Consider the following 20481-nt stretch of genomic DNA (forward strand, 5'->3'; position numbering starts at 1 on the left):
TTCCACCTCTGCCATCTTGATAAGGGCAGTTGCACAAAAAGATGGGCTGAAAACAAAGAATGAAGCTGCTGTTATCTACCTTCCTCCTACACCTGAACAAGTCCCAGAATCACAAACCAGCCCAAATTGCTTCTGAAAAAGGGTGGCACTGCGAGGACTCATTGAGTTCAGACAGATAAATAATTTTTTTTTTTTGTAGGGAGTTCTGGATTTCGGTGCATGGCCTCCCATGTCAAAGTACAAAACCAGACCTGCTTTCAGGGGTTACACTTTCATGCAAAACTTTATATGTAACATCTGTGAGGATGAAGACTTTCTGGTTATCCTGCTTCCTCCCTGCCTCATTGTGAATACCCTGGAGCAACATTATAAGACCTAGCCATCTGCTCTCTGACAATAGTCTTCTCTCTTTCTGTTTAAAAAATAGTGAAATTCCAACCACTTGGTGATTATTTGGGTTTGCTGTGAGACCTAGGAGTTTCGGACAGCTCCTTTTGGACAGAAAGCTGATTTAATTGCCCACTCCAGTGGAAACATGGGAAGAAATAGTAAAAGCAGAGTGGCTATCAACTGAACAGATTTGAAGGAAAGTTTCAAAGGAGCTGATTAAATAGATAAAAAAAATGCTCAGGCTTGTGTGTCTTCATAGTATAGCAGAAATTGGTAATGATAGTAAGTCTTACTTGCCTTGCACAGGAGCAAGCACAATTTGCTTATTTATTTAATAAACTCAACCAGGAATATGTTATCAACTAATAAATAACTTTAAACATTACAATGTTTGAACTAGAAGACAGCTGGCGCAAAGAAACAATTACACAACCATTGGGATTTAACTGACAAAAGATTTCCATAAGTAATTATGCTTTGTGAGTGTGAGAGGAAAGGAAGATTACCCTTTAAAGGGGATAATGCCTTGATATTTTCTTCATGCCCTTTTACCGTAAAGCTAATAACATGCACACACTGAAGTGACCCCGTATAATGGCCAATAATGGGGCTCTTCCTATTCCAGCCTTTTCAGTACCTGCACGTGCAAAACCACCTCAGTGGTCACATTGAATGCGTAGGGTTTGCAGGATTGGGCTCCTAGGTTAACAGGTACCTGGTGTCCTCCTGTGCCTAATGCCATCTGGATATGCTGAACAGGACACTCCATTTCCTTTTGTCCCTGACCCCTCTTTTTTATTTAGTCTTTCAAATCATTGAGTTTAAAACCTATTAATTTTGTCTGACAAATCGAGCTCAGCATCTGCATAAGTAAAGGTTGTCTGCTCTTTTCCTCACACGGATGTTGAGTCCAGAAATGTCTTTGAAAATAATAGTTTTACTGACAGCATGCGACAGTTCTGACAAACATGAGGCAGAATTTAGGTGCTAATCATTTTATGGTTGACTTTTACATGTAGTGTAAACACAGTAGATGAGTTAATGTGCAAAGATCTCTGGTGCAACACGTGTGGCTACAAGACTGTCATAATTAGAGCAGCACTTACGGGTCTGGCACAGCATTCCTACCCATCCTTCAGAGCACTCACAGATGTTTGGACCTATACATTCGCCACCGTTCAGGCATTTCTGCAGGCAAACAGCTGAACAGATTGACATGAAACAAGTGAGAAGATGTAAACAACATATCCAGACGTTCAAAATCTGCCTGAGAGAGTGACCTGCTCAGTTTCTTTTCAAATGGCTAATTTCCAAAGGAATGGATGTGCTCTATTCATCAGATAATTTGTGTTTAGGATTCTTTGATATTTGCTTCTTTTTTAAGATATCTTTGATGACCACCTACTGGTAGCTTGGCTATTTCTAATGTTCAGCTCACTGTCAGTTAAGAATACTCTCCATATGATATGTTCATATGGTATATTCCTATGTGTTATATGCGTGTTATGTATTCCACATTATAAATAAATAGAATTGCATAGTAGGGTTTTGTATATTTAATGTATATATTATTTATTCAGAGTTTCCAAAAAAGTGGGAGACACAGACTTCCTGCAGAATTTCTGAAGAAATTATTAATATTATAATTTCAAAACACTGGTTCTAAAATCATATTTACTACCAGGACGCAAAGGGTAAAAATCCAATATTTTAATCTGGTTTGCATACAGTATTTCATCTGGATTATAAATTTATTCAGTTTATCTGTCAACATCATGGTAATGAATAACCACATAAAGAAAAATACTCCTTGAAAATATTTTAGGGTGAGAGGTTTTCTTTTTTTAATGATAGTTTTATGTAACAGTAGTCAGATATGGTAGAGTTACAGAGTGAGAACACATCTTTCTTGAAATTATGCACCAAAATGTATCTGGTGACCTTGAGAGTATATCAGTTTGGAAGGCTTTATAGCAGGCTTTAAATAGTTCTGTATTTTGAAATATATGGCATTTCTCTGTAAAGTATAACAAAATATGTGAAGCTGTTAAAACATAAAATCAATGCTTCAAGTTTAATACTATAAAAATGAATTTCCATAACAAGATGTGTAACAGACAGCTGCATGAAGCAGAACCAGGGTTCCCCTACACAGCTTTTTTCCTTTGCATGCATCAAATGTTTATAGCATTTTGTATTGCTTGTGCTTAAAATTGTTTTTCTTCAAACTGCTGAAGGAACAAAATGAATTCTATGCACTGTATTGTTTTTTAATATTAAAAGAAGATTACAATTGATGTTGACTGGCCTAAGTAATAAGCAATGATCTGTTTGATGGGCAGTAGAAATGCTTACGTTTATTACAGTGGTTTCCCCTCCAACCAGATGGGCAGTCACAGACATTTGGGCTTACACACTTCCCTCCGTTCACGCACATGGGATCACAGACACCTGCAGATACATATCAAATAAAGAACATGCCAGCTGGGAAAAAAAGGAAGATTTTACTAGAGACTTATTAACATCTTTTCATAAGGTTTGGTTGGTCATAATAAAAAAAGCAGAAAAGTAACTTGGATTTAAGAATCTAAAATTCAAAGGCTTGATATCTCCCATACATCCTTCTGGAATATGGTGAGCTTTGTGTAGAAGGTCTTTTGGGGAAGCTCCAGTAAAAATCAGAAAAATGAGAGATGAGTTACTTACAAGGATTCTCAGATAAACAAATAAGAACTTTTTTTGTGGCAGCTGTGGACAGACCAAATGCTAGTTAAAGCTTTCCCTTCCTGGTTGGAAAACATATTCTCAGATGTACATTTGGATAAGAACGGGCTTAATGGGATAGATTGGCTTTAGATTTAGACAGATTGGATTGTGGAACATCTTTGTGCTCAATTAAACTTACAGACTAAGTAGACCTTTTCGCACTAGTAGTTGTTAAGGTACTTACCTTTTTATAATACTGATTCATACGAGTCAGAATCAAAAGCTGAGTTGTTCCTTCAACCAGAGGAAACCAGATAACTTTTTTGTTAGATTTCATTGGAAATCCTATTGCTAATTTTTGCATCTCACATCAGGCCCTGTATTTATCAACACCCAACAGTAAGATCTCACTGGTTTGGCAAATCAAACATCTGCAGTCCAAACACAGCAAATGCTGTGACTGTGATGCTTTGAGATAGGTAGATGTGGTAGATGCCACAGGCATGTACCCAAAGTCCTCGTCTGCTCTTTCTCCTTGCCTGTCGTGGTAGCTGGGAGAAGAACCCATAAGAGGTGGTGTGATTTAGAGACATGACAGTGCTGGTCTGATGGAATGATTTGCCTTTTACATGGAAGAAGGTGTTTGGATTTGATAATTGAGTGGAAGACAAGAAAGAAATGTTAACTAGCAGTGGTTGGACTGGAGAATGAGAGTCAGGAGTCTGAAGCTTGGAGAATGTTTGTGTGGAATGGCTTCTACCCCTTTTCAGGCATTATGGGCACAATGGGATTTCCCAGTGTCCCGTTGCTGTTAGCAGCAATCAGCAGCAGTTCTCCCTGTGTGCGGAGCTGAGTGGCTGCTGAGCACCACGCTCCTCTGTAGGGAGCAGGCTACATGCCTCTGCAGGTACCGAGGGGTCTGGCAGCTAAAATGTAGCACTACAATACCTTTATTAGTCTTAAGGTTGTGATGACTTTTGGCAAATCAGCAGTAAGACCACAACTTGAATAGTAATGCTGTAGCAATTCTGGTTTTCAAGACATCTCTACATACAGGGCTCTGAAAGTATCATAACCCACTCCACAACCTCAAAATAGGAATGATGTTCAAAAAATAGCATGCAAAAACCCACCAACTGTTATCTAATGGGAGAACAACCTTCTGTTCCTCTCTTAGGTATATCAGACATCTTTAGATAAGCGGATTTAGATACCCTAATTATTTCCCTGAATAATTATGAACATGAACAGTATGATGCACAGAATTATTGCTTTTGTAGGTTCTTGTGTCCTGGTCACTTGCTCTATACCTTTGGCGCAGATACTGCTGCACTGGCAGCTTTTGGAGCCACGTGGCTGCTCTTGTTTGGCTGCTACATTTGTGTTTTGCCCTGTGCCAAGGCTCACGGATCTCTCAGCATGGTGACCTGCCTGAGGTCTTACCCATGCTTATAAGGGCTGCTAGGATTCAAGCCCTTAAACTGTCACCCTCTTTGCCCTTTTTTCTCCACCTCTTCTGATCCATGCTATAATCTTGGCTTATGCTTACTAAGGCTAACAGGGATCTAGAGTTCTTGCTGAACCATCAAAAAGTCTTGCAACACTCGTCAAAACCTAGATGAGTTCAAAGAGTTATGGCAACCATAACTCTGAATTCATCTTTCCCCCCCCCCCCCCTTTCTTTTTCTCCCCCTTTTGATCTCACATCACCAATAAGGCTTCTGACCTCCAGCTGTATATTGTGCTGTATTTGACTTCCCATTTCACTTTTAAAACAGCTCAGATATTCACTATTTTGAAAAATGACCCCAAATCATAAAATTTGGATCTAGATTTCAAATGACCTTAAGCTTTGTGACATTCAAAGACCATAATGCACTCATGGCTAATCTCCTGTCCCAAGACCATTGTGTTGAAACCCAAGGATTTCATTTGGAGATCAGAAGAGACTGTCTTTCTCTCTTCACCAAAATAAAATGAAGCCAAGAAAAAATAACTAGAAGCAAATTAATACTTGTTCAAACAGGGATTTCTATTTTTTTTTTGTCCCTCAACTTTTTAATGTACTTTTCACCTTATACAAAAAATTGCACTTTAAGATAATGCTAGTGGTTTTGTATTGATATCAGACTTAAAAAAATTCTATGACAACAGATGCTTCCTTCAATTACAGGGAGTGAAACTGTTGTGCTTTTTGATTCAGTTTTGGTTTTCAGCTTATGCATAACTGAGCTTGTTCCAGCTCAATTTGCATTGTAATTCAGTAAAGCTTTAAGTAACGTGGGAGGTCCAGTCTTGGCCTGAGTAAAACATGAGAGTTCAAACTGATTTTCAACTTGGGATCTGTTTTTGTCTTTGTTCAACTGCCTTACAAATGAAACAGTAACCATGAAAGTGTAGCACTAACTTCTTTTACATTGCTTATCGCTTATGGCATCTCTCACTTAGGCAATAAATCCAAGGGAGTTCAATTCCAAGTTAACTGAGGGAAGTACTTAAGTGGGAAATTTAGGATCAGGGCCAAACTTGCTCTGCTTTGGAGGGGGCAGTTTTGGCTCTTTGCCCTGCTGGGCAGACACTTTCTTGTCTTTTCAAGGAATTCAGAAGGCACCTTTATGTAAATGTATGCCATATTGTCTCTCCCCTTTTTCTGTCTGACATCTCTACCTTGTTCTACCTTTCTTTAACTTTCTTAAATACAATCCCATCTCAATACCCATCAGGCAGACTTCAACATTTGTTGATTATAACTAATTCTGATCCTTTCTAGTCCCACTCCTTGGCCTCTGTGGAGGAGCTCCAATTTCAAAATAGCAAACAAAAATGTTACAGCCTCTCATAGGAAAACTAAATAAATTATCAGACACTAGGAGTGCAAATCAAATTATCGTAAACCTCCCAGGCACTGGCATGACTTTGTAAAGACTTACATTTCTTTTTTCTCCCCTCCCCTTGAAAAATGCCTGGCATCTTGACCCAAAGACAACAGCAGCTTGATAGGTTTTCCACCTGCCTTGGGAACCAGCCTTAATGGAACTGATGTAAACACGTTTGTGCCTTCCCTTTGTTACAGTTTGATAGGGCATATCGCTGGGGGTGGAGAGAGCCTTCCACTACCTAAATATCCTGGGTGCAAGCTTGCTGGCAGTCAGCAAGCATCGCTAAAGCCCTAATCCCATTCCCCATGGTGTTAACGTCAGCATTTCCGTGCTCTTCAGTAAGAACTGAAGCACTGAATTTCATATGCAGCAGTGTTACTCAACGCTGTAAGGGGTGTGAAGGCCACAGTTTAAAACTAGAAAGGATTTCCATGACATTATGCTTTCTGAAACTGGGAAGTTAGATAAAGTAAGCCTATGTTGAAGGTGATAATGCAGGTTAAAGAAAAAGCATGATTACACGCTATATTTCAGGTGAGGGTTGATTTTGATAAGGTAACCAGGAGCTGCAGGTTTCAAGATAAAACACAGGTGTTGCACGGAACATCATAAAAAATGTACACAATTCTTCTACGTACTGAATGGGACTCATGAGTTGCTAAATTCTCTGTTTTAGGTAACAGCTATTTCCCTTTGATGGCTTTAATGCATTTTGACCTTACAATAACTTAATATTTCCTGTGACCCTTTTTATAGCTTATCCCTTCTAGGCTGACTTTACCCAGTAAGTGCTTCATGCAACTCCTTTTATCAGCCTCCACAGAACTCCATAGCTAGCAGTTCAGCCCTGACGTCCTTACAGTAACCAGACCTCCCACTTTGTCAGCCAAAGGCAATATTTTTTTCTACAAAATATATAGTTCCAGAGATTACTAAAATTCTAAGGAAAAAAAAAAGCAGAAGTTAAATATTGGCTCTAGAGTCCAGTAGGCCCTCCTGGTGCAAGTAGCATCAGCAGTGGACACCTACAATTCCAGTGTCTTCCTTTGTCTGCACTTCTTGCAATAAATTTACAATAAGCTTTCCCTTAAAACATGCATGATATTAGGCAAAATATCCCTGCTATGCAAAAAGGGGCTGGTGGTGAAGCTAAGCAGTGGGCATGCTTTGCTTCACAGCATATACTACAAGCAATTGGGAGTAATCTCTTGTTCTAACAATCACAGTATTAGCCAGCAGTAGCTGCTGATCAGTTTACAGTGATTAAAAGAAGGCAGACGTTTCCTTCAGACTCCCATTGCCTCTGTGGATTAGCAGACAAAAAACTTTTCTGGTTGAACCTTAGCCACCTTTGGATGCATGCACCCCATTGCACCTTTCTTAGCTAGAAGTGGATGATAATAAGGAGTGAAAGCCTTGTAATTTTGTTGAAATCGGAGAATCTTCATCACCACCCTTATAAAGTCAAAGCAGAGGGAATATTAAATCAGGCTTCTAAAATCTCGGCAGAAAGGGATTTTCTGCAATGTTTCAGTAATATGCTGTGTTGCAGCTGAACATCCATGGCCTTCCCTGACAGTGAGAGTGCACTGACGATTTCTTTCTGAATCAAGAATTACCTGTCATCATGTATCCCGAGCCATGCTGCTCATGAGGAGACAGTGTGTCACACTGCAGTGCTGATTAGAAGATGTAGTTTTCAAGACAACTTTTCTCTTCCTCTCTTTTTTAGTTTTCATATATTTTTTATTCTTTATTTTTCCTTTCCCCTTGCTTGTAGAAGCTGATAAAATTGACCTGCTTCTGGGTGCATTCTGCCTTTGGATGGAAGAGAGAAAATAGCCTCAAGCGGTAACATCTGTGTGGGCCAGCTAAGGTAATGCATCAGGCTACAGCTTCACTGACAAAGAACACAGAAATGTAGCCAAAAGAACACCTACTGGTAGATATATACTTCAATGTACCCTTTGTCACCATCCCTATGCTGTCATTTGTACGTGATTCATAGGCACTGCTTTTATTTCTGGCTGGGGTTGGTTTTGGACTGACTACTCTGTGGCTCCAGCGCATATTTGTACTTGCTCTCTCAATTGCTCTTTTGAGGAGTAGGAAGCTTGATCAGTCACAGTTTTGGCTTTTGTGTGTGGACATGTTGTTTTAATGTTCGTTTTCTGCTTTCTGCTTGGTGGTTATCTTGATGTGGTGTGACATTCTCAAAAACAAAGAGCTGTAGCTGGGGACATACAGCGCAGGAAGGATACAGAGCAAGGGACAGATTTAAAAATAACACCGACTGGTCTTGTCAGGAAAACACAGTTGACAGAAGTCAAGCTGAGAACAAAAATGAAACCAGTAGATGTGAAAGCAGTTGGTTTCTGTGTTAAAACTGGCACTTCTAGTCCTTTTCTAAAGTTTATAGGTAATATACATCACCTATTGATAAAACACCAGAGTGGGGACAAGCTCAGTGCCAGGAATGCGACAAGCTTGTGAATGCAACCTTGTAGTGGAGGGATGTTGATGAACTTTTTCATAGGAGGAGAACTGGAGGGCCAGGTCAGCAGTTTCACGAAATAACACAGTTCAACTGATCGGCTGGAAGAAAGGTTCCGCTGCTCTCTGGATGCATCATGCAGCTCAGCAGCACTGCTCAAATGAAACATTACCCTGAGTGCAGTAAGGAAAAGATTGGCTGGATGCTTCCAGGCTCTGAATAAAGATTTGATCTTGCTGAATGATCTTTAGTCCTTTGAAGAAATGAATCACAAAACCAGTGTGTTCTGGCCAAAGAGGGGATTTCTAACCCAGGGCACCATTACATGGATTCTACTGCCCTGACAGTAGCCAGAAACTAGTCAAGGTAAAAAATGTCATTCTGCACTTTAGAGGGTATGACTGATGCTCAACAGATCATTAGCGAGATGGATGTACCAATGTATCTGCTGCTGTGAAGGTCCCGAATGCACACAGCTCTGAAAAACATGTTATGGACTTGGGACACTAGCAATTTCTAGTCCCTTTTTGTCCATTCCAAGGGCAGTCAGGATCTAGTTTTGCATGTGTTAAGTTTTATGGAATTTTGTTTTTCCAGAGCTTGCTTTTCTCTGAAATTCCCCATTTATGTTGATTTGGATTTGTAAATCATGAGCTTTCTGTCCAAGCTCTGCCAAAGTGACTTCAGATGTGTGATTAAATGAGTATCAGTAATTATAGCCTTAGATTAAATTTTAAGAAGAAGTAACTTTTGTCATGTAATAAAAGTTTGCAATTTTTGTGCAAGATGCTTCTAAAATTTGGATCCTTAGCCTTATAAAGCCACCTATCATTCTGAGGTTTGTTCATCCCCATTTCTTGCTTCACGTATCTCTGACAGAGATGCAAAGCACTTCTTCAATAAATTACCTGTCTGAATAGTAAAAATAATCTGTTAGAAACCTCGGAGGGATGCAGTGCAGGAGAACAAATTACTACAAGACACAGAGAGAGCTGTAAATGTAATTGTGATGGGTGTCGCGACAGTTTGCATTTATAATATATTCACATTACCGCACAGCTCTAGCAATATGAGTTAGTTTGCATGACCTAGCACACATTTCAGAAGAAAAAATTGGTCTGAAAAATTATAGGCCGTATAGACAGCAGTATGACGCCAGTGCTTTGCCTAATTGCGTCTGGTCTTTGTTCTGATGTGTACGCTGATATACCTATGGGGTCCTTTAGAGTTATTAAAGCAGGAAATAAATCTAATTCAGGTATTAGATCAGAAAAGAAAATGGGAAAAATAGTGGATACTGGATGGCCAAACTACTGAGATGCTAGACTAAACTCCGAGTGTCGGTACGCAATGTACTGGGATCCTGTCTGCACTGTTATGTTGCTCCCATCAGATGACACAATTTTCTACCAGTACAAGAGGATCCTGGTCTCTCTGTCTTTATTTCCAAATGATTCCCTGACAGTGTGTGGTGGGCAAGACTCTTAATGCTCAGGACACTGTGGAAACTAATAAAAATTGCCACTCCAATTCAGAGAGGGGACTGTCCACTCTCTTTGGATTGAAATATTTCTCCCTCTGGGTGCCCTAATCTTCACTTTTCCTATTGTGTCTTACCAGGAGAAACTCTTTCTAGAAGTACAATGGTAAGATGGTCGAATAGGTGCAAAATATTTCAGCATCTTTCAGATTGAAAGCCACCATAAACAAAATAAGCACCTGCAGGTGTGCATAAGATATATTTGGGGAATATACTGTTAGGAAATGTCAGGTTTGAGAACATTAGCAAAAACTTCTTTTTCATTTACCAAATGGTTTTAGTCAGATTGCAATACTATTAATTTGAAAGAGAGTCTAGCTATACTTTATCCTCATCTTTGTGACTGTTAGTATATAATTAACGTGGGGAATTGTGAAGTATACTCTCAGCACAACTTATATTCCCATCTTGTTAGGGTCTTGGGTTTGGCAACATTTTCTCTTCATTGAAGAATGCTCTGTGTTTTATTAGGTCAGTGAACCATTACAGTGTGTGTATAAATTGTTCTGTAGAGCCGCTTCGTTGTCATGCCTGGATAAGAAGTGAAAGAGGATTCTCATATACATTGTTTTCCTCTGTTGATTGTTTTTGCTGCTTCTGTGCTTGCATTATGACCTGCCATTTAGGTGTGTTTTCATTGCTCTGAGTGGGCTAAGCCACTGCCTGTGCTTGATACAATTTGGTGTATTTCCATCCGTACAAAGAAAAAGGGAGATTCGGGCAGGGGAATCAGAGAGCACTGCAGTGAAATGGGTGACACAGTTTCAAGCCAAGAAGAGGAACAGCAGCAGGTCACTGTGGCCTGGCTGGTAGCAAGGACCTCTTCCACAGAAGGCACCTGCCTTGGGTGGGAGCCCCGGCAGGAACTGCAGAAAAGGATTGCTGTCTGCTTTGGCACTGCACTAATCTATTATTCATCATGTTATTAACTGTTTTAGGAAGTAGGCTGAGGCTTACTTGGGAATCGATGTTGGAGAGGATTGTGTCGCCAAGGTCTTTTTGTGGATAAGCAGACAATGTAATCTCCAGCATTTGCCACTCCCTGCACTTTTCCAGCAGTAGACTTTACACCCCTTTTTAAAGAGAAGACTTAAAAATATGTATTTTAATTAAAAATAGACACCTCCCCCTACCCCCCTGAGTATTGTTACTTAAATCAATTAGAGGAAAAGAAAAATTCACTTTTGCCCACTGCAAAGAGCAATGCAGCAATTCAGGAATCCCTGCTATTTTAGTTTAAGTATGCGCTTACATACAGCAGCAGATCAGACACATTTCTTTAGTGCATTTAAGATACAAGTGAAGAAATATTGGCCCAAACCCCAGATTCTCTACTCCAGCAAAAATTATTCTGTAGTCTGTGAATGTTTTTCTTATGGAAGGAATAAAAATTTAATAAGGTTTCTTTGCTTCTTATTTAGGATATATATTCAGTTCTTACTCAGATACGTTCTTGTTCTCTTTCTGATAAATAAATTTAGAGACAACTGCATGTGCTCAAAGCCCCTATTAAAATAAATGCACCATCTGTATACATACGAACAAAATGTAACTTTGATGAAAGACCAGCTGATGGCTGTGTCACGCATCCTTACTCAGAGTGAGCTGAGAGGCACAGTGCTCTGAGTGCAGACCCCAGACTGCCCCCTGAGCTGCTGTCTCCCTTCTGGCTCTCTCCCTGTCTCCGGGAGGTCAGAGCTGTCCCTGTTCCCCCAGGCAAGATGCACAGATCAGTTCATGTTCAGCTGAATGGGAAAGACAGTGGTAGCCCTGAATATTTTTTTCTTCATCTTCCGTTGTATATCTTGCCCGAGGAAGGAGGATGACACCCAATACCCTTGTATTCTGTTACGTGGGCTTCAGCATCAAGTAGAAACCGAGACTAGAGTTTCCTTTTCCCACGTCCCCAGACTACACGTCAACCAGTCAACAAGCAATGATGCCGATCTTCCTACTCTGTCAGCAGAACTAATGCTTTTAGCAGCAAGTTATGAGCCTCTCTGCTTGAGCAGCTGTTTACTTATTTCCAAACACCCACTTTCTGAGGATGCCGGCCATCCAGCAATCTTGGTCAATTAGCTGTTGCTTCCGAGCATGTCCCTGACATACAAAAAGCAGGTCTAATGCTAAAGATGACTCCATCCATTTGGATTAGGTACACAGATTGTTCCCTCCTCAGTTCTGTGGGAGGGGATGCTGGAGCTCTTGTTTGCAAACTAGCTGGTTTCAGACGACTTGAGTCAATCTGCATACTCAGTGAAGATATTCCAGAGAATATATTACCAGTTGTCAAGATGATAACTCAGTGGAAGTGTAATTCGTTGAGCAGTAAAACTTCCTGCGCGTGCAGCTCGCAAGGCAGTAATCTACAGAAACACAGCGTGGAGGGCTGGAATGCAGGAAATCAGTGACTTTCACAATATGACACTGCTTAGCAAGAAGTTGTCATTGAAACCCAGTGTTCACATTTCCAATTTAGTTTGCCTTTAGCTCTCATGCAAGCAAAGTCCTCACGGTACTGGGAAGGAAAGAGAGAAGGGGAGGGAAGGGAAGGAAGCAGAGCTGGAAGAATGAGTGTGAGTTATAGTGCATGCTGTGTATTGCCCATAAATCCTGCCTGCAGCATTTACAGAAATGGAGAAATAATTATCTACTAACTTTGAGGTGTAATCTGCAAAGTCCCGGTGTCAGCGTGGTGCTTTTTGTGACACTAAGCCTGCAGGGTTGGGCCTGACGCTGTAAAACGGCTGTGTGCAGAAATGCATCCTCTGTTTTAAACCACACGTAAAATCCACCCGGCTGGCTGCAGGGTGAGGGGCAGGGGGCCTGGGGGTCCACAGGGCAGGCTGCAGTTCGCTTGGTATGCTGCAGGAGGGAGGAGAAGGATGTTCAGCCTTGTTCTCCTGTGACCTTTGCTTGCTCGTGAGCTCCAGAGGGAGCTGTGGCTTGCCTTTTTGCTCAGAGATGATCTTGCTAGAAGTAGAGAGCAGCAGAGGAGGGATAAACGTGTGGTCCCGTGAATCCCTCTTTTCCTCCCTTTCTCTTCACTCCAATCCTTTGTAAGAAAAGTGAGCTCGGCTTTTGTTAGCTTTCTTCAGCTTTTATTAGCTTTCCTTTTTTAAAAGTTGTTTATAAAGCACTCTGATGAAAATGTGTGTAAATACATAAAATTAAATCTATTTTCTTTGCTTTTAATGTTTGTGAGGATGTAATAGAAATCGGTGTGAATACTGAAGTCTCATGAAAAGGAGTAAAATTCCAGGACTGCTACAGCTGTGCTTTTTCTTCAAAATGGAATTCAAAACCACACACAAATAGCTTTTCTTTATTATTAAAGCAGAGATGTGCTTGTTTGATGCAAAGTTGATCCGGACAAATATTTCATTTTGAGGTACTGTCAGCGTTTGCCTCTTTACGCTCAACAAGACTGATTACACTGAAAACAATGCGTAGCAAACGAGGATGCAAGGTTGTACAATCGGTGATGCATAGCCACACATTTCATTGTCAGCTCTGACACCCTCTTGTTCTGGGTGTGGGTGGTTGGTTTGCATAATCACCAGGTGGTTATTTATCAGTAAACACACCAGGCAAAGCCTTCTATTTCCGCTGGCAGCCAATCAGACCTGGTTGATTTATACCTTTTTTGAGGCAACGTGTGTTTACATGCGGAACGAACACGAACTTTCGGGCTGAAAGCCTTCCTCCTCACGCCGAAGAGGTAAAGGAGACTAAGGCTGAATGGCGAAGGCATGGTGCTCCCATTCTGCCCTGCCAGTTCACAGACTGAGAGCATTAGAAATGCCAGACCATACAGGGATGGACATGAAAATCCCAAGGCATGTTGCTCTACATTTGAAGCAAACCGGTAGCGAATTTGGGCTCGGTTTAGGGATAACCCATCTCTGGTTGGCTGCCATGGCATTTAGTTTTACTTATCTCCTTCGGTTGAGAATGTGAAGCTGCCAAAACGAAACAGAAGCTTTTGTTTCTCTGTCCAGAGATTTTAGGAAGGGAAGAGAAATGTTTAAAAGCAGTGGAAACAGTGCCAATATATCTGAGGGGTAAGTGCTCAAAAAACTGATTGGACTTATTCTTATGTTGCGATTATGCGTCATCACTGCTTGATAACTGTGAAAATATATAAATACGTGTACAGCTAGTGATACTGCTAATGATCTACATGCCATGTCAGCTCTTTTTGGAACATAAAATGAATATTGTGGTACTTTTTCCCATTGTATTAAAGAAAACAGAGTTGTGTTGCAGAATATATTCATCCTAGAAATTTATTTTCTGCTTTTTTAATTTGTCTGGGTAAATAAGTTCGTCATACACGGCTATGCCTATAATTTCTTAAATGTACCCCAAGCACACCAACTGACCAGTCATGTCAATGCTTAAATTGCATCTAAAACCACACAGAAAAAAGGCATGAAATGCCTCTGGCATCTGAATTTTGAAATGTGACCGAGGGCCACCTCTAACTGGTGTGACCATTCGTTTTCTCTGGTTTGTCTGTGGGGAGGGTTTTCAGAAGTGAGCTGAGACTCACTCCTGCCACGTGGCCTCCAGTCCTTCATGGGAATGTGAGAGGATCCTCTGGCAGAGGAGAAACCAGTTCCTGTGCCAGCAGTGCTAAGACCTAGAGCTCTAACAACAACTGCTTGCTATGAAGAGCTTGCAAACAACCTGTTTGTTTCTATGGAGCACGAAACCAGTCCCACGTGCAGCTGACTGTAAACAGGAAAAACCCTAAAACATTACACAGCAGTTTTTACCTACTAAGCCAGTGGGCAGGAAGCAAATATTAGCCTTTGCCTCCTACTTAATCATGTTTCTCTTCATTCATCACAGACGCAGGTCCTTTTTTTTAAAAAAAAAGTTTTTATAGCATTAAGCTAAATAAAGCAGACTATATCCCAGTTGTGGGAGTGGAACGGAGGCTCAGATTAAGCAGAGAAAACATATTTTCATCCTCTTCAGAAGCCCGGTTGCAAAAGGTTATACCAAGACGGGCAAGAAAACCTCATAAACTGTGGAAGGGTGGAGAAGCATGCTGTGGGTTGGTAGCGGCTGGAGCATTTAGGGGAGAGCTTTGCTAGACTCCGGTCATGGTCAACTCTTTTTCTTTGATCTGTCTTGAGATGTGGTAGTATGTTTAAAGCTGGAAACAGCACTTTTCTAATGTTCTCTAACCTCAAAAACAAGATGCCAAACATGAGGTGTCTTTTTTTTTTCTTTTTTTTTTTCCCTCCTTTCTTCCCTCCAGCTTGTTCCTGCCAGAACAGACTACTCAATCGTGTGCTTTGCAGCCAGGCAGAACTGTGCATCGTGATTCCCTCCACTGAAAGAGAGGAGAGCTGCAGTATGGGGATTGAGAGGGCTTTTGTTGCTGGAAGGAATTTTTTTACTAGCTTTTTTCTCTGTGTGCGAGAGACATAAAGTGCTCTGGAAATGTACAGATTCTTCCTGCCAAGAACGGTTGTTTTCACAGCTCCCCTTTTGCCAATTTCAAACTAGTTAAGGAATAATAGTAAAAATAAGTTTTCACATACATATCCTAAACTCCCTGGGTGACAAATATTGTTGAGCAATAGAATCTGTAAAAGTGCCAAAAAAACTATTTCCCCATAAGAATAGAAGAATTGAATATGAATACTGATGCTAAGGTGAAGAGGGAGTTTTCAGTGACAAGAACAAAGGCAAGGCTGAGGCATTATTAGCCAACTGTGTTAATTAAGCTAGAAGTATGATGTTCCGATATTTCTAAGGATCTTGATCAGCTCCTCTGCCTTTGGCTTTGTTTTTTTCTCCCCAAAATATTTAATTCAAAATAATTAATTCATCTCCAAATACAATGAACATTACTCAATCTGAATGCATGTAATATTTAAGGAGGACTGCAGCAAAACATTCCACTCCCCACGTTGACCTGACATAATGCTATTCTAATTAACAGGTTGGTTCCAGACCCAACATAGTCCTCTGTGTGCTGTGATAGAAATATAGAAGAACAGGGCATAAATCAATGCGAAATAATCCATTGAACTTGCACAAAATGGATAAAAACTGTTAATGAGTCAGAAAACATTGGAAAGCAAAGGGAAGTTTGTAGCTTACTTTTCTGACACCTTCTTCCAGTGTAGCCCTCGGTACAGGAGCACACGTTGGTTCGAACACAGTGCCCACCATTCTTACAAGGAGGAATGCAAACAGCTAGAGAAAGGAAAGGAAAAGTTTAGTGCACTGAAACCATGCCAGGTATCAATGTTACCTACATATAGCCTCTATTTAGGTGTCTGTGCTGGGAGAACCACCTGCAGAGGCTTTTTGTTCAGTCAGGGTAGATAAGGTGTCTCTCCAAAGGGTGATTCGGGTAGATACCGAGCTGAAAAACTTGATTCTCCCTCGTTTCTGAAAGGACTGTGGGATGCGAGTCCTTGCACCTAAGGGTCTTTTTTAGATACCTGCAGTTAAGCAGTGGGAATATTGCAGAGAATCTCTGGCTTTTAACTCTAGCTAAAGGGCTTTTCTAAGGGCTGCTGCCCTTGAAATATAGAACAGTGTTTTATATTTGATAACTTTGTTTTGGTACTGTTTCTTTCCCCTTTCTCAATGAAGCTGGAGGAAGGATTTTGCTATTCTTCAGCAACCATCCACACTCTCCCCTTACCATTTCCATATTCCACAAATGTAGAGATTTATTTTCAAGTTTGGTTTCGTTTAAACCAGAACACTTCAGGATAAAAATTCCAAATCAACTAGATGTTGAAAATCACCTTTAGTGTGGAATGTCAAGAGAAAGATCATCAAGTCACAGTCTGTATAATTTTCACTCTCTGCTTCCCCCCTCAGTATCACAAAGAGCTTCCAGCAAGCTCTACTTGCAATTAGATTTTTGTTCATGAATCATTCACTTGCAAAAATATTTCCAGGGAAACAAGAGAGAGAGAAAGAGAAATAAACTTCTAATATTGAAATAGTTCAGTTTTGGTAATAACAGTGTATTTATATTCCCAGATTCAGGAGAGGTTTTCAAAGCCATGCTCAACACAAGTGTCTGTCAGCTATTTGAGCTCTAAACATGAGTTCCTCTCACGTCTGTTCTGCTTGGGCTAATAGGTAGTTAAAGGATTCATTAGTTTGATTTTTGCAGCACAAATGAGTTGAGCCAGAAGCCCAAGGCACTATTAGCCTCAGTTTAGAGCTCTCTCCTTTAGGAGATGGATTCAAAATCAAGTCCCGCTCGAAGTTAGGTGGAGCGATATTTGATCAGATATTTGAGCAGGGACCTAGAGAAGTCCTATATAAGTCTCCCACCCACTACACGCTAGGATGGTCAAGCAGTTGTTATGGTGAGGCATGTGTGAAGATAAAGGATCATCTGGCTCTGAAATGCAGTGTAGTGCACACTATAGGCTCTGCAAAATGAACAAAGTTGACCCATGCTTTAAAGTTTAATTGAATGGATGCTAATTAGTGATATCACTGACTTCAAACAGTTTTAAATTAATTGTTTAGTTGTCATTAATGTCATCATAAACAAGTGCTTACTCCGTCACGATACCATTAAGAACAATTTAATGCGGATTTACGACAGATCATAATATCCAACGAGCACACAGGGAGTTATGACAAGGAAAATCTCTGGATATACTGCATGTAGGGGTAGGTAATGATATATTTGTATTTTCAGCCTGGATCTTTTATCAACATGATAAATAGGACTTTCTTACCTCTCTGGCACTGCGGCCCGTAGAATCCATAAGGACATGCACATGTGTTTGGCCGTACACAGATTCCGCCATTTAAGCACAGAGGATTGCACACAGCTGTATGTGAAGGTAAGATAAATGTATTAATCTGTTATCAGTCTGATTTTTTTTAACAGTACATACTCTTTTGCTACTGCACATGTCATTAGAATAAATATTTCTAGTAATATTGTGATAAATTTCACACAATCCTTGCTGGTCAGTTGGGCAGTGGCATTTATTTATTATCATCACAGTGGGAGAATTTCAGTGGTGTTTTAGCATAGCTCGGAGGATGAAATAAAATATAATGTAATAGTTTATCTCTGATATCTTTCTTTGATTTGCACAGCTCATTTGCTTTCACTTTAGTAACCTGACCAAACCTGATCCCAGGGCAGCAAAATGCAGTCACGTTGCATACAGCCTGGATAACCTGGGGATGGGATATTAACCATTTGCTGCTTTGTCTGAGTGCAGCAGGGCATAGTGGCATTTTGGTGAAGTTGAATAGGTATGCACCACAAAACCTCTGTTTGTTCTGCCTCATTTAAATGCCAGCTACCATGACATATTAGCTTATGCATCATCAATAAAATCACTGGCTTTGCCTGTTTATTTATCTGTTATTACTGTAGACGATATAACAGGCATTAGAAATTAAAATCTGTCTTGCATATTTCTGTGTGACAAGTACCTGACTGTTGAAAAGTATTTGAATTGTGATCTGCTTTAATTGGGAAATCACTGTGTGAAGAATAAGGATGCTCACAGTTTTCACTATAGAGTGACACTTTAAAGCAGTCTTTTTCCTTCCATCCCTTTCGTTTTTCATTGTCTTACAGAATAGCCCATTAAATAAATTAAATAAATGTAAGCTTAAATAAATTAAGGGTCACTAGAATATTTCATAAGAACTAAAGGAGAAATAAAATGTCAATTTGGAAAGAGAAAAAAGCAAAATTGCAGTCTAGATGAGAGGCTTTTCTGACTAAGAAGCAATCACTTATGAACTCAAAATGGACTTCATTCATTGCTAATGGTAGATTTGGATTAGTTCCCTCATTGTCCCAGCTAGTTCACAGATGTCCACGCTCTGTCAATGTTTATATTTCCATCGATAAAGTACCCTATGTTTCTTTTCTTTTCTTTTCTTTTTTTTTTTTTTTTTTCTTTTTTTCTTTGATATCAGCATATATCCAGCTATTACTCTAACATCACTTTAGGAAGGAAACCCCAACAGTCTTCACAAAATACTCTGTTTAGCACACACAAAACAGTGGTGGAGAACTGAGGCTGATATTCTTTCATCCAAGGTATTGTCAGACAAACAAATCCTGCATCTGCTGTTCTGGGTTGGAAACTACTGCCTCTGTTGCTGCTGCTTGTCCTCTTAGAATAATCCCGTTTAAATCTCCCACCAAAATAAAATTGCAAAACTCTGGGAGAGTAATCTCTGGCTGGAAAAGGAGATGGGGGGAACCAGAATAGCGAGCAGCAGTCCCAGTCATTTACGCTGGATCTTAGCTAGGTTAATTTATGTGTCCTCAATAGGTCTGTCATTTACAGCAGTCTCAGGGAGGAGGTTAAAATGACATCCCTCACCTTCCAGGAGAGGTAATGTAGGCTGAAGGTGTCTGAGTCATTTAATATTTGCCATGGCAGAGGCAGACTGCTTCTGTAGCCTTGAGGTCTGGAACTGATTAAGGTACTCCTCATGCTTGCTCCTTTTCATATTTCACTGTTTTGCATGTCTTGTCCCAGGTGAGTGCTATAGTTGTGCCTTGGGAAGAAAGAGTATGCACTCCATCTTTTGCACTTCGGCCCTGAGAGGAAAGTCTGAGCTATAGCTATTCAAATAGGGTTCAAAACCATGAGTCCTGACTAGAAATAGGTACCTAATTCCAGTCCCCACCTCACTCTCACTGACTGATGGAGGTGTTTTTTCCCTGAGCACAGCTTTCGTAGGTACTCTGCAATTATTAAGTGCAGCCAGGAGTAGCTAAATATCCTATAGTTAACAGCAGGGGGAGAAAAGTTCTTCTGAACCTACTTTTGTTCTGTCTTACACAGTTAAGAGCCATCTTCTGGAATGGCAAGACTGAGTCCAAAAATGGACCAAAAAACCTCAGTAGTTAATAGGTAAGCTTTTGATAACTTACCTTTTTTGGTTTATTTTTCTGCCTTAGACTATATATTAGAACTGCACGTGTAGTTGCTAACTTAGCAGCAGAAGCCACATTTAATTGCTTGCATTCCCTTCCTAGTTTAACCGTCCCTCCTTCTATTTCTGTCCCACATAATGTTTATTTTTAAGTTCTGATTTGACTGTAAAAATCACCAAAAGCCAAACCATTTTTCTTTCTCTCCCACCTTGAGAGAAATGTATAGGGTTAAAAGGAACAAAGCGTGGAAATTGCACAGATCTCATGCAAGCCATTGTCCTCATCTCCACCACTGAGGCACTAGGGCTGCAGGGCAGGGCTCCTTTGAGCTCTCCGTGGACAAGGCCAACAAAGAGTGAGTTTATGTCTGTGGCCATGGTGATTTTTTGAGCATTTCCACTGAGATTACAAATCAACATAGCTCCAAAATCTCCAGTGAGAACCATTCTCATTGGCAGAAGCTATCAAGCACCTCCTAAGGTTGTAACTGCTGATGTGGTGAATAACTTTATTTTCATTTCTGTGCACACTAAGAATAAATTCCAGAATT

At 40.3% G+C, this 20481-nt stretch overlaps 1 protein-coding gene across 1 annotated transcript in view; it reads right to left on the reverse strand.

The window, feature by feature from the left end:
• Positions 1 to 20481, reverse strand: part of LOC121072201 (von Willebrand factor D and EGF domain-containing protein-like) — a 177984-nt gene that overhangs the window by 12992 nt on the left and 144511 nt on the right. Inside the window, exons 24-27 of the mRNA XM_040561583.1 lie at positions 17749 to 17844; positions 16133 to 16228; positions 2746 to 2841; positions 1497 to 1592 (exon numbers count right to left, since the gene is read on the reverse strand). Of these exons, the coding sequence (XP_040417517.1) occupies positions 1497 to 1592; positions 2746 to 2841; positions 16133 to 16228; positions 17749 to 17844 (384 nt within the window). The remainder of the gene's footprint in view (positions 1 to 1496; positions 1593 to 2745; positions 2842 to 16132; positions 16229 to 17748; positions 17845 to 20481) is intronic.

This window comes from Cygnus olor, chromosome 6, assembly GCF_009769625.2.
Source record: "Cygnus olor isolate bCygOlo1 chromosome 6, bCygOlo1.pri.v2, whole genome shotgun sequence".
NCBI classification, from domain to species: domain Eukaryota; kingdom Metazoa; phylum Chordata; class Aves; order Anseriformes; family Anatidae; genus Cygnus; species Cygnus olor.